The 25476-nt window shown below is 57.2% G+C and overlaps 4 protein-coding genes across 13 annotated transcripts; 1 reads left to right on the forward strand and 3 right to left on the reverse strand.

The window, feature by feature from the left end:
- Positions 1–1289: 1289 nt before the first annotated feature.
- Positions 1290–4526, reverse strand: NEU1 (neuraminidase 1). The gene is made up of 6 exons (XM_057398602.1): positions 4436–4526; positions 3936–4128; positions 3134–3393; positions 2595–2777; positions 2219–2438; positions 1290–1520 (listed from the first exon to the last, which is right to left on the reverse strand). The coding sequence occupies exons 1-6, from the start codon at positions 4511–4513 to the stop codon at positions 1300–1302; spliced, it is 1155 nt and encodes a 384-aa protein (XP_057254585.1). The 5' UTR covers positions 4514–4526; the 3' UTR covers positions 1290–1299.
- Positions 4527–5314: 788 nt separating this feature from the next.
- On the forward strand, positions 5315–8745 carry DCST1 (DC-STAMP domain containing 1). Its single transcript, XM_057398604.1, has 16 exons — positions 5315–5393; positions 5479–5604; positions 5651–5755; positions 5856–5984; positions 6058–6197; positions 6277–6454; positions 6565–6708; positions 6787–6908; positions 6984–7144; positions 7293–7392; positions 7471–7566; positions 7654–7780; positions 7866–7982; positions 8065–8207; positions 8298–8411; positions 8500–8745. The coding sequence occupies exons 1-16, from the start codon at positions 5315–5317 to the stop codon at positions 8743–8745; spliced, it is 2127 nt and encodes a 708-aa protein (XP_057254587.1).
- Positions 8746–9071: 326 nt separating this feature from the next.
- Positions 9072–22899, reverse strand: LOC130593451 (tropomyosin alpha-3 chain). 10 transcript variants are annotated; one of them, XM_057398605.1, is made up of 11 exons: positions 22720–22899; positions 20239–20372; positions 19300–19417; positions 18981–19051; positions 17561–17636; positions 17049–17111; positions 16834–16903; positions 15211–15289; positions 13412–13475; positions 10778–10900; positions 9072–10228 (listed from the first exon to the last, which is right to left on the reverse strand). In XM_057398605.1, exons 1-10 carry the CDS (start codon positions 22849–22851, stop codon positions 10823–10825), a joined length of 885 nt encoding a protein of 294 aa, XP_057254588.1. In that variant the 5' UTR covers positions 22852–22899; the 3' UTR covers positions 9072–10228; positions 10778–10822. The 10 variants fall into 10 exon arrangements, with proteins under 10 accessions (XP_057254588.1, XP_057254589.1, XP_057254590.1 ...); XM_057398606.1 differs by lacking the exon at positions 17561–17636 and adding an exon at positions 18115–18190; XM_057398607.1 differs by lacking the exon at positions 10778–10900.
- Positions 22900–22917: 18 nt separating this feature from the next.
- Positions 22918–24293, reverse strand: LOC130593444 (uncharacterized). Its single transcript, XM_057398599.1, has 3 exons — positions 23856–24293; positions 23393–23541; positions 22918–23059 (listed from the first exon to the last, which is right to left on the reverse strand). Exons 1-3 carry the CDS (start codon positions 24243–24245, stop codon positions 22918–22920), a joined length of 681 nt encoding a protein of 226 aa, XP_057254582.1. The 5' UTR covers positions 24246–24293.
- Positions 24294–25476: the final 1183 nt, after the last annotated feature.

Here is a 25476-nt window from a genome sequence, read left to right on the forward strand (position 1 = left end):
GGCTCAGATGAACAAATTAGCTCCCTAAAGTGCAAACATCCAGTCCCTGCTCTTAAACCTAAAGTGTTAGGACAGAAAGCTGGCACTGGGCATCTCCTATACAGGGTGCCCTCCAGAACATGCCACCAATATGGATATCCTCACTTACTCACCTAAAACTCCATCTGTGTAAAGGATCACTGGACAGCGCTCTCAGGCATCCCAGAACCCAGCTCCCAGAGTGCACACTTCCAGCCACTCTCACCCTTTCTACACAACCAGTGCTAAACTGCTAACCTGAAATGAACATGTTTCACATAGAGATACTGAATGTTACATGTGCTGCTGAGATTAAAGCAATCCAAAACCACACTCTGGAGAAACCTCAGGTGCTGTAAAAATAAAAACTCATGCCAATAAAGCTGAGAGAGCTCAAAGACACCTAAAGAGTGAAGGAACAGCAAAGAACTGATAGCAGAACAGCCCAAGAGCTCAATGAGATCCCTAACAACCAAAGTGCAAATGTCCAGTCCCCGCTCAAATACCCAAAGAACCAGGACAGAATGCTGCTGCTGGGCTGCTTCTGCAGACAGTGAGCTCCGCAACAGTGCCAACAGCGTTGCTGTCGCTCCTTGCTTTCCCACCTTAAAGTCCAATTGATTGCAACCTCTATGGCACACACTCATTGGAGCATTCACAGCTTCCTTGGGCAATCCATTTCAGTGCCTCACCATCCTCACAGTAAAGAACTTCTTCCTTATATCTAACCATCTAACCTCAACTCTCCTGTTTAAGTTTGAATCTGTTACCCCTTGTCCTATCACTACAGTCCTTAATGAAGTCTCTCTCCAGCATCCACGTAGGACCCCTTCAGATACTGGAAGGCTGCTGTGAGGTCTCCACCCAGCCTTCTCTTTTCCAGTACCAGCAGGGATACTGCATGTTGGAGGATGATTCCTTTTAGAAGCAATAATAATTAGTGACTTATTATGGCATTTTGGACAAAAGCCGCAAGTCCGTGGCTGGTTTCGCCGCTCCTATCAATGTACAATGCACAGAGCTGGGATCAGTGCTGGATCAGAAGCTATCAGAGACCTGCCCTGCAGTGGAAGGACCCATTTGGCCAAGCCAAAGCTGGGGCTAGCAGAAAGGGTTCCATCCACCAGTACTGAGACATGCTGGTGGTCCTTGAGCATCATGAAGAGTACTCTGAAAGGTCGCTATGGCAGTGGAAGCCACGCCCCCAGGCAGTGACACAGACCCTGGTTGAGGCAATCGCTTTATTGAGGAGCAGGGGAGTGGCCGGATCAAGGGGAGCGGTCAGGGATCCCCTGCAATGCTGATGGTGGCCAATGAGATGGTCTCGGTGGAGAGGCTCCTCCCCTTCTCATAGATGAGGTAGAGGAAGCGGGAGTGTCCCTGAGTGCCAGGGGGTGGGGCAGCCATCGAAGAGTACCCGCTGGGCCCCGCCCACACCTGCAGGCCATGCCCCCACCACGTGGTGCCGTTGGTGAAGCTCCAGCGCAGGGTCAAGTTCACTCCTGTTTGGAGGGGAAGGATCCAGCATCTGTTAAGCCCTGCCCACACAAAGCCACGCCCACAACAGACATGCTCAGCAGCAGCCCCATGCCCTGCAGGCAACAGGGGGTAAAGCTGGGAGTTGGGGGGCCCAGGAGGTGGCTTTGGGGGTCGGAGATGGGAAGTGAAGGTTTAATGGGAAACAAGAGGAGGGCCAAGGGGCAGTGATGGGTATCTGGGGGCCCTGGGGTGTGCTGGTGGCATTAAGAGGGGTCAAGGGAGGGTAATAGGCGAGCAACAAAGAGCTTAGGGAAGGGTCAGGAGGGCATTAATGGGGGGTAAGAGGGGTGTTGCGGGGCTATGGGGTCCCCCATTGGGGAGTTAAGGAGGGGGTAAAGAGAAGGGTGAGGTCTTGGGTGTGTAAGAGGAGCATTAATAGAGGACAAAGGGGGGCACTGAGGGGCCCTGGGGGGACTTTGGGAGTCTAGGGTGAGCATTAATGAGGAATAAGAGAGGGGCTAATAGGATATGGGTGGCAAGAGGGAGCCTGCAGGGAGCTCTGTGGACATCGGGGTGGGGGGTTAAGGGTGGGCCATAGGTTTGGGGGGGGGAGGCCATTACCCTGCCACTGCCTTCAGCCTACACCCTCTGCCCGTAGGCGACGCCCCACAGCAGTCAAGCCCCACCTGCCCACCCAAAGCCTCACGCCTCTCCCACTCACGCTGGCTCTCGTGTGCGGGATTACTGAAGAACACGAGATCCCCGGTGACCAGGACCCCAGCGGCCACCGCAGGGTCCACCAAGGCGGGATCGAAGGTGACAGCGGCAGGGGGGAGGGTCTCACCACCATCCCAGCTCCGCGCCACCATCCGGCAGCGGCACCGGTACGAGTTCTGGTTCCGGATGTTGACGGCGATGGAGCCATCAGGCAGCTCATAGGGCTGCGGTGCCATGAGAGAGGGGTCACTGTCCAAGACCCCCAAAAGACAGGGGCTGAAACCCATTTAACCCTTAAAGTGTGGGGTCCCGCCTCTAGCCCCCAAAATGAGGATCCCCCCCTTCCCCCCACACCCTGATTTTCACCCTGTCCCTCCTACCTGGCACTCATCAGGGGTGAAGTCCCGGGAATGGCGGGGGGCCCCAAAGGGAATGGCGGGCAGCGACCCACCCCGCCGCCACCGTAGTCCCCCGTCATCACTCAACAGCAGTGAGACCCCATCCCGCTCCAGTGTCCCATGGCCACAGAACACCAGGCGCCCGCTGCCCGGTGCATGCTGCTTCTGCGGAGGTGGGGCACAGACACCCTGTATGTGCATCCTTGTGCTGTCTCCCAGCTCTCCCCTGAACCCCACCTCCCGCCTGTTCCTTGATGCCTGGGTCCCTTCTGACCCCCTCTCTGGGCACCCAGACCCCTGGATTTTGGGGTTATCACCCCACATATCCCAAAGGTCCCCTCCACCCCAATCCCTGTGTGCCCCCAGGACCCAAACCTCCAAGCCCCAACACCAGCCAGATGCCTGGATCCCCCCAAACCCCCACATCCCCCACCCCAGGGTTCCACCCAAACCCCTTTCCCAAGCTTTAATGCCTGGGTCTCCCCAAATCCCCCCTTGGTCCCCCCCATCTCCCCTTGTACCTGGATGCCATAGCCAGGCCCTGGGGCAAACACCTCACTACCAACCACCCCTGAGAGGTTCTGTGGAGGTCCCCATGAGCGGCCACCATCACGACTGCGCAGGAGGTGCGTGCTGGGGGGGCCGCAGGCCTGGGGGGGGTGGGCGCAGCGGGCAAACAGCAGCAGCACCTCATCCCCCACCACAGCCAGGGCCCCAAGGTTCAGCCCATCCACTGCCGAGCCGTCATCTGCAGCCACCCGCGTTGGGCCCCACGTTGCGCCTGGGGGAAAACATGGGCAGACCCCCCTGGAGCCCCCCAAGCCCCATAATCTCCCAAGGACTCAAAATCCTGCAGGGGACACGAAGCACCCTCAGAACCCCCTCCAGGGAGCTCTCAGTCCCCCTCACCCAAGATCTCTCCAACACCCCCCAGAGGCCCCTCAGGAACCCCCAGAACTCCCCAAGGATGTCTCAGACTCCCTACATCTCCTTCAGGCCCCCTCCCAAGAACCTCTTAGACCTCCCACTGAACCCCCATGAACTCACCCGAGACCCCATAACCTGCCTTGTGCCCCCCACTAACCCCCTTGACCCTGCCAATACCCCAATGTCCCCCTATAGCCACCAACACTTCTCTTCCCCCCCATTAATGCCCTCCCAACCAGTCCAAAACTCCTTTTCCCGCACCACCATTACTGCCCAGACCCCCCCCCAGACCTCTCAAATCCCCCTCCCCCCAAGAAGGGCCCCCCCCCCCCCACCCACTTGCACACACACACACCCAGCCCTCTCTGTGTCCCCAGGCCCACACCCCCGGCCTACCTCCATCGGGGGAGTGGCGGCAGGCGATGAACTTGGCCCCCACGTCGGCGGCCGAGCGCTTCCGGCCCTCGGCGCAGGCCACCAGCGCCCCCCCGCGGGTGGCGGCCACCAGCGGCACCCGGAAAGTGTGGACCCCGCCGTGCCCCTCCCCGCTCACCCACAGCAGCTGCTCCCGCACCACCCGCGGCCGCACCTGGGGGGCAAATGGGGTCAGAGGGAACCCTAATGTAGAGTAAGAGGGGTCAAAAGGGCAGTAGCGGGTGTTGGGGTTCTGGGGGTCCGTCGGCGTGTACTGGGGGGATCAAGGGAGGGGAAAGAAGTTTTGGAGGGGCCGGCGGGCATCAGTTGGGTAAAGAGGGGTGTTGGGGGCTACAGGGGGGTTCTAGGGGCACTGGGGGGGGCAATTATGAGGGACAAAGGGGTGTTGCGGGACCCCAGGATGTGGGCGGGGCACGGGGGGTGGGCGGATCCTGTCGTAGCCCCACCCCCACCCCGGGTACCGTGTCGGGGGTCGCGACCCAGCGTGCTGCGGCGCCCGCGGCCAGGAGCAGACCCGGGAGGAGCCAGCGCGGGGCCATTGCGGCCCCTTTAAGGCTCTGCTGGAGTCACATGACACCGTTCCCAGGGGGCGGGGACCAAACATTAAAAGGGGAATACCCGTCTGGGAACGCGGTCCCCAGCCTTAAAGCTGCAACGGCCGGAGGGAGGCGGGGCAGAGCCAAGCCTTAAGCCGGCGGAATTGGGAGTGTTTACACAGGATTGGGTTTAGGTGATTTATCCAAAATTGAATTGAAATTATGCGTATAGAGACTGAAAATACAAAGGAATAAGGGAGACCCACTTAGTCACGAGGTTCACACCAGATCCCTTTGCTTCCTAAACCCCTGACAGAGCCTAGCTGCTGCTGGATCTAGTCCCAGTCTTGGGACGCTGGGCTCTGGTCCCGAGCCCTCCGCCCCGCCCACGAGCCCAGCCCCATGCTGGGCTGCGCTCCCCCGGGCTCTTGGTTCTCTCCCAGGCTTCAGGGGCAGGGATACAGCAGACTGAAGGAGCAGCTCAGTGAGCTGGTTCCAGGGGAGCACCTCAATGTTGTCGGTGCCAGGCGAGCATTCCACGGCTGTCGGTTCTAGAAGAGCATCCTGCCGTTGTCAGTTCTAGGGGAGCATCCTGCTGCTGTTGCCAGGGCAGCATCCCACTGTCATCAGTACCAGGGCAGCATCCCTCTGCTGTCAGTATCGGGGAGCATCCCTCTGTTGCTGGTACCAGGGCAGCATCCCTCTGCTGTCAGTATCGGGGAACATCCCTCTGTTGCTGGTACCAGGGCAACATCTCTGTTGTCAGCACCAGGGCAGCATCCTGCTGCCATCAGGACAGGGGCCATGGAGCCAGCAGAGGCTCCCGGGCGAGAGCACTGGGCAGGGGCAGAGGCACGCAGGAGGCAGAAGCCACCCAACACGAGTGAGATCCCTCCCATTCCACTCCCGGCCAGGGCTGCCCGTGGGCACTGGGAGGGGGCCGGGCTGACGCCTCCCTCCCCACCCAGCCCTGCAGCGAGCGGTGGTCTCGCTGCTGCCGGCCCCGTGCAGCCGGTTCCTCTGGAGCCGGCCGGACCAGCACCGCTGCAGCAAGTTCTTCCTGGGTGCCAGCATCGGGACCCTCCTTGGCCTTGGTGAGTGCTCCCGGTGCCAGGTGTGGCAGGGAGCTGGGGGTACCAGGGGCTCAGGGCGCATCCACTGCTCTTCCAGGGCTCTGCCAGTTCTTCATCGTCCCCATGAACATTACAGAGATGCGTAAGGTGCAACTTTCCTATGGGCTGGCAGGTGAGGACAGGGCCAGGAGGAACTTCTTGGGGTGATGGGAAGCATTGGGAGCCCTGAGGGGTCTCGATGGGACCATGGGGACAGCTCCATGCTCCCACAGGAGTGACTGCCTTGGGCTGGGCCATGTCCCCCCACTTCCGCTGCGCCAGCCTGCTCGTGGTCCCCAAATTCTTTGGCAAGGAGGGTCGGGTCTACATCCTCTCCCTTGTCCTCGCTGCCATCTACAACGGTAGGTTGCCCCCTGCATCCCCGTCCTCCCCATAGGGTCCCAAGGGTCCTGAGCCCCAACTTCCTGGCACCAGGGCCCGTGGCCAACATCTGGCACAACCTGGAGGAGGTGACGCACTCGCTGGGCTGCGTGGCAGAGCTGCAGGTCAACCACAGCCGCATGCTGTGGCAGATGTCCACGGCACCCCTGCGCAAGGTGATGGAGGACATGGCGGTGAGGCAGGGTGTTGGGGTGGGCGGGAGGGGGGCTGCACGGAGCACGGTCAAGCCTCTGTGTGTGCCCCCTGTGGCAGAGGAGTGGGCAGATGCTGAACTCTGAGGTGCAGAACATTTCACGTGCCTTTGTGGGGCTCAATGAGGAGGTGGCCAGCGAAGCTGGGTACGACCTGCGGCAGTCCCAGCGCACCAAGCCCCAGCTGGCACCCAGCACCCAGCAGCTTTATGAGACCAAGACCAAGCTGCGCTGCAATAGTGAGGAGGGAAGGGAGTTGCACCCCATGGCACCAGCCTCACCAGGCACCACACGTGGTGTCCGAGATGGTGGGGCTGGGGCTGCATCAGCTCAGGCTCCTGCCCATCAGATGTGATCGAGCTGGGCATGCAGCACTGCCGGGACTGGTTTGACACCAAGTATGATGCTTGCATGGAGCAGATATTCGTGCCCCTCATCAACCACCTCCTCTGCCTGCCCATGAAGTTCAAGTTCCTCTGCCACATTGTGAAGGGTGGGTAGCGTGGGGGACCCCTGCCCTGGTCACCCTGAGTTGAGGCAATGCCAGCATCATCCTCACTGTGTCCCACAGTTATGAATAGCTGGTGCAGGGACAAGATCCCCGTGGAGGGCAACTTTGGGCAAACATATGACATGATGAACAGCTCAGTCAGCAACCTCAGCCAGGAGTTCAGCGCCAGCATCGTCTTCCAGGTGGGTGCCATGTCCCCTCTGCATGGGGCCAGGCTGGGATGGGACCCAGCCAGACCAACAGCCCCTGTGCTGCAGGAGGATCACCGTGAGATGCTGTTGGTCACCACCAAGGTGTCCGCAGAGCAGCTGATGGAGGAAGTGACCTCACACTTCCAGGAGCACAGTGCCCGCCTGGGCCAGACTTTCTCCATCTTCCGCCTGGTGCTCTCCTTCTCCTTCATCCTCGTCTTCATCACGTGAGCCCTGGCATGGGAGGGCGTGTGGGGTTCAGGCACAGAGAGGCAGGGTCTTCTTTTGGCAGCAGGTCTGGGGGGAGGGGAAAGGCATGAAGACAAAGAGGGAGTCCTGGAGAGCCAGTTCCTGGACCCCCCCTTCTCTTGCCAGGGCTTTCTCCTACACCAAGCAGTACTGTCAGGACATCTCCTACGACAACCTCTACATCACCACCTACTTCCGTCAGATCGATGCGCGCCGCAGGAAGGAGGTGAGGGGGAGCAGGTGGCCCTGCACTGGGGCCGGGGGCTGCAAGGGCTGTGCTGAGCTGCCTCGGCCCCTTCCCCAGCGCAAGCGGACGCTGCTGCCGCTGCTCCGTGCAGAGGCCTCGGCCTTCATCTTCCCGTGCCGGCCCATGGTGCAACCGCTGGAGCTGCAGAACATGGTGAGGGGTCGGGGAGGTGACACGACGGTAGGTGGTTCAGCTGGGGGAGGCTGCAGGACAGGCTGCAGCAGACGCTGTTCCCCGCAGGTGCTGGAGCTGCTGGAGTGCATCCCACCCCTGCTTTTCCTCCTGCTGGCCTGCGCCATGGACCACGTGCTGGTCAGCATGCTCAGCGCCATCCAGCAGCACTCTTTTGTGCAGTACTCCTTCCACAGTGAGGCCCGAAGCCCACGATGCCCACAGCAATGCAGGGGGGGATGCGTGTGTGTGTCCCTCCACAGCTTCACATGTTCCCACAGGCAGCCACCACTTGTCCATCCACGTTATGGGCAGGTCCCTGATGGCGCAGCTCCTGCGGAGCACCATCGGCGCCCTCAACACCTCCTCTGACACCCTGCTGGAGACGTCCAACTTGGGTGAGCCCCCCTCAGGGGATGGACCCCCCATGCCCATCACAGCTCCACATCCTGAGCAGGAGGCTCAACATCATGTCCCCAGTGTGCCTGCCGAGGCCGCGCAGCATGAGCCAGCACCAGTACCTGAGCAGCTGCCTGCCCTTGGCCATGCTGGTGCTACTCTGCCTGGCCCAGGTCTACATATACCGCTTGCGCCGTGTCATCGCCGCCTTCTACTTCCCCAAGGTGAATGGCTGCCCCTCGGTGGGGGGGCAGATTTTGGGGTGAGCCCATAACCTGGACCATAACCTTGGGGTGGGCTCACGGTGTTGGCAGAGGGAGAAGAGCCGCGTGCTCTACCTCTACAACAAGCTGCTGCAGCAGCGCCTGGACTTCATCCAGCGACAGCGGAAGCGCATTGTCCACCGGGCACAGCAGCCCCCAGGACTGGTAAGCGGAGCTTCACTGTTCCCCCCGATCCCAGGGTTCCACTCCGCCATGGAGCCTGCAGCTCAATCCCACACGGCTCCATCCCTAGAGCACAGCGCTGGTGCACTGGTGCTGCCGCCGCTGGCCCTGTCTAAGCCGCTGGATGCGCCGGAGCTGCACGGTGTGCGGGGTGCGTGTGGGGCCCCCAGAGCCCGCCTGCCCCACGCCCGCCTGCATGGCCCCGTACTGCCGGCAGTGCTGGCATGAGGCGGGATGTGTCTGCCTGGCCTGCGCCCCCCCAGAGCCCCGCCTTGATGCCGACAGCAGCGACGAGGGCATGGGGTACACGGGCTGAGGGCATGAGGCAATAAAGTATGTGAGACCCCACCTCGTGTGCAGCAAGTGTGGTCCATGGGAGAGAGGGTGGAAAGGGGCTGGAAAGGGGACCTTAAAGCTCATCCAGTTCCAAGCCCCTCCATCCCCCTCCCTTAGCCCCTGTTTCCCCCTTTCTCCTAGCCTTTCTCACCTCACCACTCCCTTGATCATCAGAGACAACAGGAGCAACATAAACTTGACCCTAAAGGGGAGGTCTCACCCCTAAAGGCAATGGAGGAGCATATGAGCTTGGCATCACTTTCAAGCCACCCGGGTCCCTGCACAGAGGGAAGCTCCGCAGCAGTGTGGAGGGAGGGGGTTTATTTCAAAAGACGGTAAGACAATTGTTCCGTTTAGTATCAAAACACTTGATAAGGTTCTTTTCTCCGGCTTGGCCCCTAAACCGGCTACAACCAGGCAGCATGCTCACACAAGAAGCTACACACTGTGAGCCTGACACGTCTCCACACTCACACCTCACAGCGACACGTTAGCAATGCACAGCAAGATGGCTTGTACCTTATTAAGACACTAAGAGCACTCCTGGCCAGGGGAGAAGGCCTCGATCCCTTCCCTTGGGGTAGGCAAAAACAGCTTCCCCAAGCAAACAAGGCTGTTGTACTTAAGCTGTTGAGTGTAAGCCAGCACTGAGTGCTGAAGCTTGGTGCGTGAGCACTCGGTGAAGGCAAATTCAGCTCCTGTGTAGCAATGGGTTAGAGGGGCCGTGGCTTCTTCAAGGGGAAAAGAAGTGTCCAACAGCGAGGGGGAAGAGAAACAACCCCTGTGAAGGTTCAACTGGCCAGGGAACTGCCTGGTTTTAGAAGTCTCCTTCCACCCAGGTTGCTTTTCCACAACAGTTACCTTAAAGCTGAGAAACTGAACTGCTCTTTTGGCAAACAGGCTCCTGGAAAGGAAGTTTTCCCAATGGGCTCATATTACTATCCCAGCTGCTCCCATTAGGTGGCCCACAGTCGGAACCATGAGCCACCGCCCACTTCCTCCCCGGCCAAGGCAGGATGACCCAGAGCTGGTTAACAGAAAGTTAATACCCAATTGTAAATCCAAGAGCTTTGAGTGCAGCTCAGCAGCCTCACTGGTTACTTGGAATGTTCACACTGGTTACTACAGAAAGAAAAGGTACTTACAAAATGTGTACAACTCAAAACATGCTCCCAAACATTATTGCATTGCTCGTTTCCCTTAATAACGTTGTTTGAAGCTCTGCCCAACCTGATGATGGCCTTTAACCCCGAGGCAAGGGAGAAGAGCTGCGTTTGGTCAAATTAGCAACAGGAAGCAAACTCTGGTCCCAAGGGTTAGAGGCCAGCAGCGGCTGGGCCAGCGTGGGCATGGCGTGGCAGAGGCAGTGGTGGGGATCCATTACATCTCGTTCAGGTCTAGCAGGGTCTGGTCCAGCATTCTTTGCGTGCAGAGATGCTCCTCTTTGGTGGATTTCAGCTTATCTGGCAGGAAGCAAGAGTCAAGAATTACCAGTGAGCCTCAGCCCCAGGAGATGCCTCAGCCATGCCAAGCATGGCACAGCCCCTTCCCAGCACTGCCACAGCGGGGCCTCAGCCCAGGGGGGTTGCCTGGGTGTAGGAGAAGCTCTGGAGTTACCTGGCTCATGGGTAGCCCCCTCGCACAGCCAGTGCTCCTATCAGCACAAATACCATGTGCTCTTAGCGCTCTGGGCTGTGCTTTGCATGCAGTTGCCTCCAACTGGAGTTGGCTTCACCCAGGGATTCAACACCTCCAGACAGCCCAGCAAGGCACCCAAGAGCCAAAACACACACAGAACCCCCCACCCCCCACAGGTACAGCTGCTTGTGCCCCCCTTCCCCAGCACAGAGATGCTGAGCTTGTCACCAAGACCGTGACTATCTAGCAGCAGGGAGCAGAGAACCGTGCCTCTAGGACAGTGGGGAGAGACTATTTTCAGTGGAGGGCAGGCAGGCAGCAAGGAGGAGCAAAGGGTGCTGCAACTCTTGACTGATACTACAGGCAGTTCTCACATGTTCCTTAAGCCAGGAGGAGAGCTCAGATCAGTAAGTAGCGCTCTAGGCAGGCTTTACTCCAAAGGTGAGCCCACCCTGATCACTGAGGACATCCACTCGCTGGGACACGGCACAGACAGGCTGTGGAAAGATGTCCTTTAGGTACAGGCAGATCTTCAAGGCTGCTCCCCAACCTCCCCAAGGTCAGTGCACAGAGCAAGAGGCAGCTTTCCCAGAGCACCAACAATGGCAGCCTTGAGAGGTTCCCTGCAGACACCCAAAATACAGCTTCGTGCTGTGCATTTCAGGATGGCCAGAAGCTTTCCCAACACTGGGAACAACCGTTTCCCCTCAACCTTCTAGTTTAGGACTCAAAGAGTTTTACAGAGCAGGAGTCAGTCATTTATTGTTAGAAGCCATCTTTCCATGCAGCAGGAAGTCCTACAGTCATTCAGCTAACAGTAAATGAAGTCATAGCACCTGATAGACAGCTTTTAGCAGGCAGAAGCCTAACTTCACCCTGGTCCTCTCCTGGGGTGGGGTGCAGCCATTTTGATTCCATGGAGGAGCCAGGCAGGACACCCTGGACAGGGGACTAAGAGTGCTCAATGAATAGCCAAGCCCAAAGGTTCCTTCACTAAGGTTACCTTTCTAAAACCAAAGTAAATCTGAAGTAAATGAGAGGATTAATTCAAGGGCCCTATTAAATAGCAGCAAGTGCGTAAGATGCGCAAGTCTGCCAGTCATGAATGGGCAGATGCCACTGTGGTGCACAGCGGTGTTGGTGGCAAGGAGCACGTTTAATGGGATTAGTAGCCCCCTCCTCAGTCACACAGATCATGCAGCGTTAACTTGAGCTCGTGTGAGAGCAGGCGGTTTCTCTCAAGCTGGCTGTACAGGTGCTCTGCAGCAGCGACAGGATGAGGGGAAACAAGAGAGAAAAAGAGAGAGAAAGGGCAGGTTAGTGGAGGACCAAGCTGAGCACATCCAATAAGCTGTGTTTGTAACATCTAGGCTATGACACAGAACAAGCTGGGAGGACAAGGGTTTATCTTACTAACGTGGGTTCCAGCTCACGAAGATCACAGAGGAAACCAAGCGTGAGAAGAAATGGGCTTGTGAAGGCAAAGAAAGAGGAGAACATCAAGACATGCAGGCTGGGCTGGACCCAGTTCAGAAGAGAGTCTCAGGCTGCACTTTGCGTGTGGAGCACTGCAGAAAGAAGTAGTCCTACCACAGCTGAACCAGAAGCACCTTCCAAAGACAGCCACGCCACACAGCACGGGACTAGTGGGGTTTTAACAGGGACATCAGAAGAAAAGAATGGCAGCACCTCATACCTGAACCTGGAGGACGCTCCTCCAAGTACATACCCTTGGGCCTCACTTAACAACTTGCCACATCTAGACAAGGCCTGAAGGCAGGATCTGCTTCGGGGATGGGACAGAGGAAGGTCTGGAGCACAGGCTCCCGTGTTAGGTCTGTCCCAGAACAACTACATGAGTAGGATACAACGCCTCTGCAGGGTCTCACCACCATTCCTCATTGCTTTCAATGAAGGAATAGCTTGCTCTTGAACAAGACGTGGCCAGGTAAAGTCAAGCTGTTCACATGGAGCAGCCAAAGCATGTCTCCATTTCCAGTGTCTCCCCCAGCCACACACAGTGGGGAAGCCCACATTCACCCAGCTCCCATCAGGACTTGCTCTAGCTGTACCACACACAGAAGGTAATAACGCTGCTTGTCCCTTCTCTAAAGCCACCAAGAGACCAAGCAAAGGCCAGAGAAGCCAACAACTTATGTCCCACAACAGTCAAAATAGAAGTTGCAGTATGTGGGACGGGTACATCCCATCCTGGCCTATATAAAAGCCTACCTCGCACATCAGCTGCTGCTGCTGCTAGGGGCTCACTCTTTGGCCTCCATGCTGACTCTGACCTAGGCACCCTGACACCAGCCTCCAGCCCCAGGTGATCAGGGCTGGTCGTGCATCCCCAGAGTGGCAGAGGATGGGAGTCAACTGCAATCACAAGCACAGCCCAGCTCAGGGTAACCAGCCTGCACAAGTCGGTCAGAGCAGAAGCCTCTCCACACCACCCAGAGCAGAGGTTGCATCACCCACTCATCCATGTACCACCCAGCATGGAGTACCAAGCAGGGAACGGGCCTGACACAGCCCAACCTTCAAATTCACTTGCAACACTACTGTGCCACAGCAGAGCCACCAGCTCCACACAAGGCAAGTCATAAACCCACACCTCCCAGGACCTCCCCATGAGGAAAGAGACCATTGCACAACAGTGCAATGGTGCCACCTTCCTCCTGGGAAAAGCTGACAACTCCAGCAACATGAGCTGACAACTGGAAGCCTCCACACACCCAAACACTTGTGACACAGAATCTAGACCCACTAATCCAGCTGCAGGTTTGGTCACTTGCTTTGTGCTCACAGGGCACAGAGTTCTTGCCCATACTCAAGGAGAGCCAGAGCTTTCCAAGTTGTTACCCTGTGAAATTCCACCCCCCAAGACCCAGCAGAGAGCAGACGGCCCCGACCCAGAAGACAGAGAAAGAACAGGCTGGGGCAGCTCAGTGTGTCTGAGCTACCCTCACTGCTAGTGCCATTTGTGTGGAGAAGAGAGTGGCACAAACCTGAGGAAACCACGGGAGATGTCCCAATTCATCAGGACTCTGCTCACGAAGGGCTCTTCGGGCTCTGGGGCAGATGAACCAAGCCAGAAAGGAGAAAATATGTGACAGCCACCCATGAGGCAGCACAGTCACAAGAGGCTGAGCAGTGTTTATGGAGCAGAGCAGCAGTGGTGATGCACATCAGTGGGAAGCTCCGTGCTACACTCCCAGCAGGATCCCAGCACCCTACACAGGGAGCACTTGGGCAAAGCACAGATTCCCTACCTCCATTCCTGAAGCAAGGATCCCTGTCCCCTCAGGCAGCATCTCACACCCAACCAGTCCTGTCCAACTGGAAACCAGCCACAGCTCACTCATTAGCTCACATACCCAGGGAGTGACTTGGTGACTATGAGGATGGTGACTTCCCACTGTAAGCCGGCACTTGGGAATGCCAGTTAACACTATGAGGCAGGCAGCTGTGAGCAGTGTCTTTAGCAAGGCTGAAGCAGGAAGAGCTCAAGGAGCTCCTGCTACAAGCCCCAGCCTTCCATTTGCTGGCAGGGCTGAACCCCTTGCAGAGCTGCACTTTACATTTGTGAGCCAGGAAAACACCCCAAGGGAAAACTCCACCACGTGAAGGAAGTGTGTGTATTCAGCCAAGGGTGATGAGGGTTACACTGGTTTGAAGGCAACACTGAAACAGTTACTCTAAAGCAGCAAGTGGTCACTAGAAACCCATTTCTTCAAAGCATCAGCCCTTCTATTCCATTTATACAAGAACCGTTTTCCTTAGAAAAGGTGACATCATGCTCAAGCAAGGGGCAAGAGAAATACAAAAGGAGCTTTATGGCTCTACGTAAGATATGCAGATGAGAACAACATACTCCCAGCTACACCCAGCCGTGGAAAGGGCAGCCCCTCAGAGCACAGCCGTGTCTGGCACATCAGGTCAAACAGAGGGAGCTTTGTTTAGGAGCGAGTGCAAGTGCTGTCAAGCTTCAGTGTCTTTACATTATTTATTCCCAGGGATGCCCTGCGCACAGTAACTGAGAAAAGGCACTGGAATTCAGACAGAGGTGCTGAGAGTGTGAACGCAGGGTGCAGATGCAGAACAAGCCACCAAGCAGAGAGGCAAATCCAAAGTGTGGAATCACAAGACTTATCTGTGTGAGACAGAAGAATACACTCATTTTAAGAGAGACTGAAGTGTTTGTGAACAGCAAACTTTACTTAAGGAGCTTTCAGACACTAGCGTTAAGGCTCTGCCTCTGCAGGTCAGGTACCTGACCTGTCCCTGATTAGTGTGCAGGACGGTGCAGAGCGGCAGTTAGAGCAGAACCTGCTGCACATCTCAACACAAAGCCAAGTAGCAAAGTGGCAAAACCAGACAAGTTCAGCTACTTCCACAGATCAGCTCATGATCCAGCCCATCTCAAGCCTGTTAATGGCAATTCCTAAGGAATACACTCGAGCACTATGCACAGCCTCTTCCAGGAGGAATTTCGAGACCATGGCCCAGTGGCTCCAGCAGGCAGCTAAGCCACATTACCTTAGGAAGCCTGTCCCAATGGCACTGGGAATTGCAGGTCACAGAGTTCAAGTCAGAACCCTCTGAGGCCAGTAGAGCACTTAGCATTACACATGCAGCTCACAAGGACCTAGAAAAGAGCATGCTGCAGGAAAGCCTCCCAGTGCTGGAGGCAGGGATCTGTAGAAGTAACGAAGACACAACAGTGCTATCGATTGTCCACCTCTGAAGACCACAGCACACCAAGCCTGCTGAAGCAAGAGGCAAACACCAGCCAGCTCATATTTACATGGAAGTCATGTCATTCAAGGCGTGGTCCAGCTCCTCACTAATTGCTTTGTACTTCAGTTTCTGGGCATATAGCTCATCTAGAAGATGTTGAGGGGGAGAACAAAAGGGAAACAATGAGAGAAGGCTGAGAAGTTCTTCCAGCAGCCTGGGGCAGGAAAAGCAGTATGGGGTTCATGAACTGGAGAAACTGAAGTTAGATGCGGAGCCATCCCAGCTCCAGGTTAGTTCCTGACAATGAACAGGTGGGTTTGAACAGCCTGAGAACAGCGTGACCAGCAAGTGCCTTCCAAGATTACACCCAGCTCCAGGGGTAACAGAGCCAAGACCTCAAACCACAGCAGCCTGTGAGAACAGTTAAGCTAAGTCAGCAAACCCCACTGACAGGAGGAGCAGCAGGGAAGGGCAACTCCATCCACTTAGGGAGAAACTTGCTCCACCTAAGGAAGGCACAGATCAATTCAGGGGCTTTGTTCTTCCCTTCAATCTCAATACAAAAACAGGTTTGGGAGTAACTGGTCACCCCATAGGCCTGGGCATCAGAGAGAACTCCCACTCTGCAGGACACAGCCAGGCAGGCTGAGCCAAATAGACAGGCCACATGGGTGTTCTCCATCAGGTAAGATGGATGCATGGAGCAGACAGGCCTTCGGAGGAGGAGGTGGCCCTGAGACTCATATCCATGCACTCCTTGAGCACAAGAGCTGGTGCAGCCTTGTCCCAGCTCTGCCTGCTCAGGCTCCAGTCCAGCTGGGAATGCTGTTAACAGCTTCCCAAGGCCCAGAGAACTCTGTCAGTTGTCATAAACTAGGTCACTCCACCAGCAAGGCTGGAGGCCAGAGCCAGCTCTCAGCCAACATGTTTCCAGGGGAAGCATGCAGGGATTTAGAGGAGGTTTTGCAGTTCCAAGTAAAAGCTTGCCCTGGCTGGGCTTGCTCTTGGCTGTGGCTCTGGAACAGCTCAGCTGACACCATTGCTATTTCTAGCTACAAACCCCTCCTGACTGACTCCAGATGGTAGGATATGGCTTTCAATCCCCAAGACCTGGCACAAAAAGCCTAAAGGAACCCATCCTTGGCACAGGCTGACCACACTGCAGGGACGGGGCTTGTGGTGATTTCATCTTGAACCAGGACTGACAATGGGGGGTTTGAGACTTCAGGGGTGCTGTTTCAAGTCACTGACTACTGTGGTTGACTTGCAGGAAACAGCCACATGCATGAGATTCTGCACACAGGTATGTTAATAAGAGATTCCTGGGAAGTTCAGGTGTTCCTCTCCTTAAATTGGGTGAAGCTAGAGCAGAGGAACCCAGTTACGTTCCTGAGGACATCACAACCAAGATGCACCAGCTGTGCTGTCTGTCTCAGTCAGATACAGTAAGGTGTTTACATGGAGAGCTGGAGACCTGCCACAGCACAGCCAGGGCACTGCTTTTAGAGCAGATACAAAGGGCATGACTCGAGCCCAGAGGCATCAAGCCTCACCTTGGAGCATGATCAAACTGCCTCCAAGGAGTGAGGAGCAAAGCCGTGTCTCCACTCTCCAACTCTTTGGAAGGGAGCTTTCCTCAGCATCCCCCTCCTCACCACATACTCTCTGGCTTCCCATCCCCAAGATGTACCTTCCAAATCATCAATGGTCTTCTCCAGCTTCGCTACAGACCGCTCAGCAAATTCAGCACGAGTCTCTGCCTGCAGGAAGAAGCAAGCCCATTAGTACAACAGCTTTGGTATTCAGCAAAGGGTTACAGAGGCACCAGCCTGAGGACATGAAGTCTCCTGCCTTCCACATCTCTCCCCAGTCGACCAGCTGCGCCACCCTGACATGGTCCCTCACCTCTTTGAGTTTATCAGTCAGGATCTTGATCTCTTCTTCGTATTTATCCTCTTTTTGGGAGTACTGTGGAAAAGGACAAGAGTCAGCAACCAGCACCCCTCAGCAGCTCCACAACCTCCCACTCCCACAGCTACAGAGGGAGACAACTCCTCTATTGAAGTGCACATGCCTGCAGAAACTTCCAGCTGGGAGCTGCTCATCCCCACCCCAGTCCAACAGAAGTAGGTCAGGGACTCCCACACCATGCACAGAACAAACCTGGGTACAAATTCTCATCCCAGCAGCTGATCTGAGTCTGGCCCAGGGCAGGGCAGGGCAGCCAGGCTCCCCACAGCTCCTACAGTCAACATTAGCCCTGCACTGAAATCCATTAGCTCTTTGGAGAGCAGGCATAGGTCTCTTTGCTTGCTTAAGGCTGCAGTTGTGCCATTTCCATCCCAGTGGGTGCTCTGCTGTCACACACCCTCTGAGCAAAAGAGAAATGTTTCTGGCCCTTGGACATGCAGCCCTACCTTCTCAGCCTGAGCCTCAAGAGACTTGAGATTGTTGGTGACATTCTTCAGCTCTTCCTCCAGCTCGGAACATTTACTGTGGAGTTGTGTAAAGAAAAGGGGGAGAAAAAGGCAAAGAAGAAGTGGGAGGGAAAGACAGGAGAAAAAGAAGTGAATCCATGTGCAGGGAAGAGCAGGAAGTTCTTAAGGAGACAGTCTGTGATCAGGCTGGATGGGAGCCTGTGCAGAAAGCAAGTTCCCTTCCCACCTCCAAGTTTGTATTGGAAGTCTTCTGCCAGCACATGCACAGGGCACTGAGCTGAGCAGCCGAGGTGTGAACAGACTTCGGCCAGACCTGGAATCTTCCAAGTAGAAACTGCACATTTAGTTTGCTGTAAGGAGGGAACCTGTTCCGATGGACACATGGACCTCCACCACCACTGGGACAGGAACATTGATGGGCAGAGAGGACAGAACATTCCAGGAGAAAGATGCAGTTAAGCTGAGGGAAGAAACATGGGCAAGAAAACCAGGAGAGTTGTGTTTTAATGGTTCCAGAAGGGAATGGTTAGTACCTTGTCTTCAGCAAGAGACAGACACCTCAAGTGCTGGTCCATCACTCGGATCTGCTCCCGCAGCTCCCGGCAACGACTATTAGTGACGGTCACACGATGGCAGAAGCCAGGTGGGGACAGGGGTCAAAAGGAGTACCAAGAACACAACACCACAGAGGGGAAGGGGAAGAACACAAAGAAGTCACAGTCATGACATGCATGTCTGGGCAGGAAGCACAGTGCTACTGCTACAAACACACTAACTTTGTTAGACAAGGCCCAGAGTACAGCAAGGACCTGACCAGCTCCTCAAGGATCGGCTAAAGCATCTGGACATGTGAAAGGTGCCCAAACACCACAGTCTGCATGTGTGCTCCAAGCAGAGGCAGCCCAGCTCACTGCTCACCACTGCACAAGTCTGCAGTGGTTACTGCAAAGGATAAGAGGCCAAAGACCAAGATCAGCCCCAGTTCTGCCCTTGGACATTCTCCATGCCACTTCAGTCCTGGCCCATAAGGCCTCCACTGCTGCACGAGAAGTGCTGTGCCCTCATGTGCTCTGTTAGCAATGTGTAAGGATCTTGTGACCATGTACACAAAGCAGTGCTGGTGGCCACCGAGTGGAGATGGGTTCTCTGGCCTGGCTAACTAGGGAGTGCCTCCATGTGAAGGGGCAAAACATCTCCACTAAAAGGCAAATCGTATAATTGCAAACTCCACATCCTCAGTGGACCTGATCCTCTTTTGAGCAGAAGAGTGCTTCCAAGACATTCTTCTGAGGATCTAAACTCATCCTGTGCTTCAGGCCTTGTGTAACAAGGTTAGGAATGCTGTGTTAGTTCCCATGCAAAGACAGATGTGCCAGTTACATGCGAGCAGATTACTCACGACTCTGCAAGCTCAGCTCTCTCTTCAGTACGCTCTAGATCTCCTTCTATGATCACCAGCTTTCGAGCAACCTGGAACAGAGAATTAGAGTGAAGAGGAAGGAAGACAATTCTGCATTTGTAGGCTCTGCAGAGCACTAAAGGGAACAGCTGCAGGAGTCAGTGGAGCTGCCAGAGCCTTTTGGCTGAGGGGAACACGGACAGAGCTCTCTGAAAGCCAGGCTCTCCCACCAGGTTTGCTGAGGAAAGCCCTGTCAGCAAGAAAAGGAGCTGCCTCTCCTGGCCCGGGTCAGCTGCACTACAGCATCCAAGGTTCTCACCTCCTCATACTTCCTGTCTGCCTCCTCTGCAATGTGCTTGGCTTCCTTGAGCTGGATCTCCTGCAGCTCCATCTTCTCCTCATCCTTCAGAGCTCTGTTTTCAATTACTTTCATGCCTCTGCCCAAAAGAATGCACAGGGAGGGGAGATGTAGAAAACAAAGATGTACAAGCCAGTGGTGTAACGAGCTTTGGAGCATTAACAATGCTCCCCTGGACCACACTGCTTCCTTATGAGCCATGACACCTCCGAGGGCAGAGGGGGGCACAGGAAAGCAGAAACTACTGGGCTGACACAAATACAGCAACCTCGATTGCTCAGAATTATCTGTTCCTTGGCATGTTCCTCCAGCAGCTCACTGGGCTCGTGGTTGAAGGGAAATGTGGTGCTTCTGAGAAGAACAAGACAGGCTGTCTTAGGGGCTGAGCCAAGGACTTTCCAGGCTGGAAGGCAGGAAGAGCCAAGTCCATCTTTATGGCAGGCCATGAGCTGGGTCAGGCTGCTCACTACAAGCATGTGCACCAGTGAAGCACAGCAGCCAGCTGGAAGTGCACCACTCCCCTCTGAATCACAGAACCAGGGCAGGGGCCATCTGCCAGCAGGGAGGATGCTGGCAGAGCCAGTGCAAGCAGATGCCTCCCCATCAGCAGCCACTTTTACAGGTCAGCTGTGTCCCAGAACCCACCTATTTCGCCTCACTTGGAGGCAGGGATGCATTGTAGCACACAGCACTTACTCAGTCCTTAGCCTCAGGTTCTAAGATACCCACTCAAGGCCAACACATTGTTGTACCTGCTCTGCATAAGCAACTCCCACAGGCAACCTTGATGTGGTATCTCCTTCCCACCCTCCAGGAGGCCCAGGAGGTTGATGGCACTGAGCCCTCAGTCAGGAAGAGGGCTAAGATGTCTGAGGGAGTGAAAGCAGATCCCTTGCTCACCTTTCACTTTCATCTGCAGCCTTCTCTGCCTCTTCCAGCTTCTGCAGAGCTGTGGCAAGGCGCTCCTGGGCTCGGTCTAACTCCTCCTCTACCAGCTGGATACGGCGGTTCAGAGATGCCACTTCTGCCTCAGCCTGGAGGGAAGAGATGAGGGTGACTGATTGTTAGCACAAGGCAGCTGAGCTCTGCCTTCAGGTCAGTGATAGCACATGGGAAGCCTGAAACAAAATGAGGGTGCTGTACCCACTGCCTTAGGGGCTCCATGCCAGCACTTCACACACACACTCTCTGGCTCCACGGCAACTCAGCCTGCAGGTTTCCTGCCTGCCACTTCGAGCTGACGTGACAGTTGAAGCCATCAACACTAAGGAGATGCCTTACACTAATGGCTCTTCTCTGCAGCTGCCTTGCTCCTGCCAGGCATCAATCACAACAGTGTTCAGCCACCACACCAGAGCTGGGTGACAGCTACCATTTAGCACAGCTTCCTCACGTGATCTGGACATGAGCATTGCTTCAAAGCAGCCCTCTCCTCAGCAACAGAAGAGGGATGAACAGCTCCAGAGGGCTGCCAAGCTGGGGCAGGGCACTGGCAGGGCACTGCAGTGCCCACAACCTGCAGCTCAAGCCTCAGGGAGCCAGAGGGGCTCCAGGCTTCCTTCTCCCAGTGGTTTGCTCATAGAAGGAACAGCAGCCTCAGCCAGCCTTGAGGCAGGTTGAGGCGGCTGCTCCCCAGCACCAGCCACACTCAGGCAGCTACCTCTGTAGAGCTGTACCCACCAGGAGCTGGTGCACTTGCTGAGAGCCAGAAGTGTGACTACAAAAGTGTCACTACAAAAGGGAGCAAGGCTTTTAATGATCCAGCAGACAGTGGCCATCCCACTGCCCAAAGCAGTGCTGCTCTAACAGCTCTGGCATCAACCAGAATGCGTCTGCTTCCAGTCTGTGTCAAGCCCCGCCACGGGGGAAGCCTGGATGCCCTGGGGACACTAACACCCCACCTGAGCTACTGCAAGGAACCCAAACTCCTGCTCTCCAAAGGGACGAGAGCACTGGTACAAAGACACACAGAGCTGCAGGCAAGTCAGGGCAGCACTGTGATATTCCACAGGGACCCGTGCACATGCCAAGCATATATGGAATATCCCAGCAGTGTGTAACAAAGCAGCCTGCAAGGCCATGGGAGGGAGGAGCAGAGCCATGAAAGGAGCCAGTGTTAGAGCAGGGCTGAGAGAAGCCCCATGAAGTGGCCAGGAGGAGCTCAGCACCTCAGTACAGCATGCTTCAAGCCCAGGGTGTGAGAACACAAGGTGAAGAGAAGCTCCTGTGCTCCCATCCATGAAACACAACTGGGAAGGAGCCTGCCACAAATGGTTTTTGCCTGTGAAAGAGGCAACGGTGGGAGAGTCTCCTCCTTCTCGCAGGAGCTGGAGACACAAGAGCACAGAAGCCTGACCACTTCATGACGCCCTGAACCTCGGCATCCAGCCCTGGCTTCCTGCAGGCAGCGCGTAACCCACCCGGAAGCACCACCCGTCCTTCCTTACAGGAAATGCCACAGCATGGCGTGATGCTTCCAGGCATTCCCATTGCTCTGGGCTTCCCTCAGGAGCCTTGCAAGCCAAGGGCAGAGCTCACCTTGGCTTCCCCAGGCCATGGAGCTCTACCGAGGGGCCACTCCTCAGGAGCCATGAGCCAGGCCAGAGGCAAGCACAGGCCACACTGCACTGGGAGCACGGATCCCCTCCCCTGGAGCAGGGCTCCAGCAAGCGCGGAGAAACACCCGTTCCCTTGACACCACCACCCGTGCCAGAGAATTCCTTATGTGGCTGCAAAGCGAGAGCCTGGCAGAAGCCTGGGAGTGGCCAGAAGCTTCTGCCACCAGCCTCCATCGGCAGCAGAGCCCGAGGAGCCCCACAGCTGCAGCACGGCCCAGACACCGACCTGGAGCTGGTTGCACCAGCGCTGCTCGCTGCTCCTTCCTTTTTTCTTTCTTTCTTTCCTTCCTTCCTTCCTTCTCTCCTTCCTTCCCTCCCTCCCCTCCCAGCGCCTGCAGCCCGACCCCTGCCCAGCCGCTCTCACGCTCCCCCGAGCCCTCCCGCGCCGGGGCGGGGGCTCCCCGCTCGCAGGGAGGAACCCGGGACGGATCCCGCACCCTGTAGGTCGCTTCCATTTTCCCCGCACACGCCGAGGCCGCCCGCAGCTTTGTGCTCGCAGCGCCGGGCCGCACAAGATGGCTGGTTCCTCCCCTCCCTCCCCCGCAGCACGGACCCCCGGGCCCAGCCGCTTCCAGCCCCGGTAACGCTGAAAGGCAGCTCCACCGCAACAACCGGGCCCGGGACTCGCGGCGGGGACCCCCCGAGGCCCCGAAGCCACCGCGGCGGGCGGGACCCGATCGCTGCGAGCCGCCGCCCGTCGGAACAGCGGAGATCCGGTGCCCGCAGCCGCGGCACCCCCGGCGCTGGCACCGACCGCGGGTACCTGCTCGCGGTTGCGGCGCTCGGCCTCCACCTCCCGCTGCAGGCGGTCAGCCCGTTCCTCGGCGTCGTCCGCCTGCTGCTGCAGCACCTGGATCTTGCGCTTCACAGCCTCGATGGTGGTAGCCCCCGCCATCCTGCACTCCCGGCCCCGCCGCGCCCCGACACACCGGAACGAGGCCCCACCGCCCAGGAACTGACGTCACTTCCGTCCGCCCCGCCCGGGGGTTGCCACGGAGACGAGGAGCCGCCGTGGCGGGAGGTGGGGGGCGCGCTGCGAGATGGCCCATGTGTGGCGGGGGGGTTCCAAGTGCCCAGCAAGGGAGCTCCTCCTGCTCCAGCCCCTGCCACGGGCAGGGACCCCTTCCACCGGAGCAGTTTGCTCCGAGCCCCTGTGTCCAACCTGGCCTTGAACACTGCCAGGGATGGGGCAGCCACAGCTTCTCTGGGCACCCTGTGCCAGCGCCTCAGCACCCTCACAGGGAAGAGCTTCTGCCCAAGAGCTCATCTCAGTCTCCCCTCGGGCAGGTTAAAGCCATTCCCCTTGGCCTGTCCCTACACGCCTGTGTCCAAAGCCCCTCTCCAGGTTTCCTGCAGCCCCTTTAGGCGCTGGAGCTGCTCTGGGGGCTCCCCTTAAGGAGACTTCTCTTCTCCAATGTGTTGTCCCCTGGCAATGCCCTTCCCCCGTGCCCGTACGTACGTCCGCTGCCTTCTTCTCCGCCAGCTCCAGCTTCTCCTGAGCGTCCTTCAGAGCCTCTGAGTACTTGTCCAGCTCATCCTCTGTCCCCTTCAGCTTCTTCTGCATGGAGGCCAGCTCATCCTCCAGCTGGAACGGCAGCAATGGTCACCCTACGTGGATCCCCTCACGGAGAGAGCCATGTCTGCCCCATCCCGGGCTGAGCTCTGCCCCATGGCATCCCTCCTGCCCCATCCCGGCTCTGACCCACGGCACCCCTCCGGCTCTATCTCAGGGCCAGTGTCCATCCCTGGGTTGTGTCCTACAGTGTCGATCCCTCAGTGTCCCACATGCCACCAAGAAGCCACCAGGATCCCCCTTTGCCACAGCCTATGCCGGGTCTGGGCTCAATGTGGTGCAGCACAAGAAGCCACCTCCAAACCAGCTCCTACCACACGCCCTACCTGCTTACTCCTCTCCTCTGCCTGCTTCTGCTCTGCCTCTGCCTGCTCTGCCCGGTCCAGTGCATTCTCCTTATCCAGCTTCAGCATCTGCATCTTCTTCTTGATGGCCTCCATTCTCGGTGGCGCAGCGGGACAGGCAGGACAGGACGGGCAGGACGGGTGGCAGGACTGCCCTAGCCCTGCTGCCCCAGGCTCTTTATCAGCTCTGCTCTGCCTGCCGCCGCGGGCACTTTGCCTTTCTTGGCCAGAGCTGACTCTCCACCTCCCCAAAAAGCCAGTGCTTGGTACCCATTGTGTGCCCTGGGGGGGTCCGGGCCCCACAGCCTTATTTGGGCTCCTGAGGACAGCTGGGGTGGTTATAAAAAGCAGCGAGCAGGGGGGCTCCTGCATTGTCCTGGCCGCACCCTTCCATGCAATGAGACACGAGGGCTGGCGTCACCCACCTCGGGGCACTGATCTGGGTCCCTGCGGCTCCCCCCCACCTCTGCATGCCATAAGGGTGTCCCTGTGGCCCCCGGGTGACATTTACCCATGCCGAGGGCTGGTGCAGACCACAGGGGCTCAGCCTGGCGCTCCATTAAGCACAGGGTTTAGCTGAAGACCCCAGGGCAGCTGGATGCACCCGGTCCCACACCTCAGGAGCAGCATCCGAAGAGCTTGGAGCCCAGCTCCGGCTGTGCTGGTGCTTGGCCATGAGGCATAAGATGCTTTTGGCAGCCGAAGGAGTGAATTCCCCAGGCCCAAGGAGGAATTCCTAGGGTGGCTGGCAGCACTTCCCATGCAGCCGCGGGGATTAGCGCCAGCCCCAAGCATGCAATAGTCCCATGAGCCAAGCCCCTGGGGTCAGCACCCAGGGGCCCAGGAGACGAAGCTTGACCCTGCTGGCAGCTCCATGATCCTCAGGCAGGGAGCCAAGCACCCATGAATGGTCCCATTGCATCTCCATGCCCCTAGGAGCCAGAAATAGCCCTGCACTGGGGCAGCGGAGGCAGCAATGGGCACTGGGCCACGCGCCTTTGTACTGGGATCATCCCAGTGGCGTGAGCACTGACCCTGCCACCATCCCAAACCTCCGCAACTCCCTGTGCCCGGCCCCATGGAGCATGGGCAGATGGGTGTCATTGCAGCAACGGAACGGATACGGGAAGGGGCATGTGGGGACACTCGATGGGGGGGACACCCATGGGAAGGGTGCAGGCAGCAACTGGATGGGTCAGCGCCGCGTGTTCCTGGCGCTGTAAGAATATGTTTGATATTTAGTTGGTTTTCCAATAAAACAACCTAATATCAAACATATCAGACAGAGGCAGGTGGACAGGACCCAGGGCTCAGCTCCCTGCAAGAGAAGGAGAGAAGTGGAGGCTGAAAGCTGCGGGTGTTTCAGTGCCTGAAGCCCTCCTGGGTGCCTGCACCAGCATTGGGATGATCTGGGAAGCAGTGCTGGAGCAGGAAGGGCCCTGCAGCAGGGACAAAGCCAGAGCAGGGCAGCGTATACACCATGGCCTGGTTCGGCATAGCACGGCATGGGTCATGCTGCCCCTCTGTCCCTACGCGCCAAGGGGACCCCACGTCCATCACCGCCTTACCTGGGCTCGGGGGCTCCTCGATGCTGCGGCTCGGG

The sequence above is a fragment of the Pezoporus wallicus genome, unplaced genomic scaffold (assembly GCF_028554395.1).
Source record: "Pezoporus wallicus isolate ANWC-B61680 ecotype Strahan unplaced genomic scaffold, APGP_CSIRO_Pwel_v1 scaffold_9020, whole genome shotgun sequence".
Taxonomy (NCBI): domain Eukaryota; kingdom Metazoa; phylum Chordata; class Aves; order Psittaciformes; family Psittacidae; genus Pezoporus; species Pezoporus wallicus.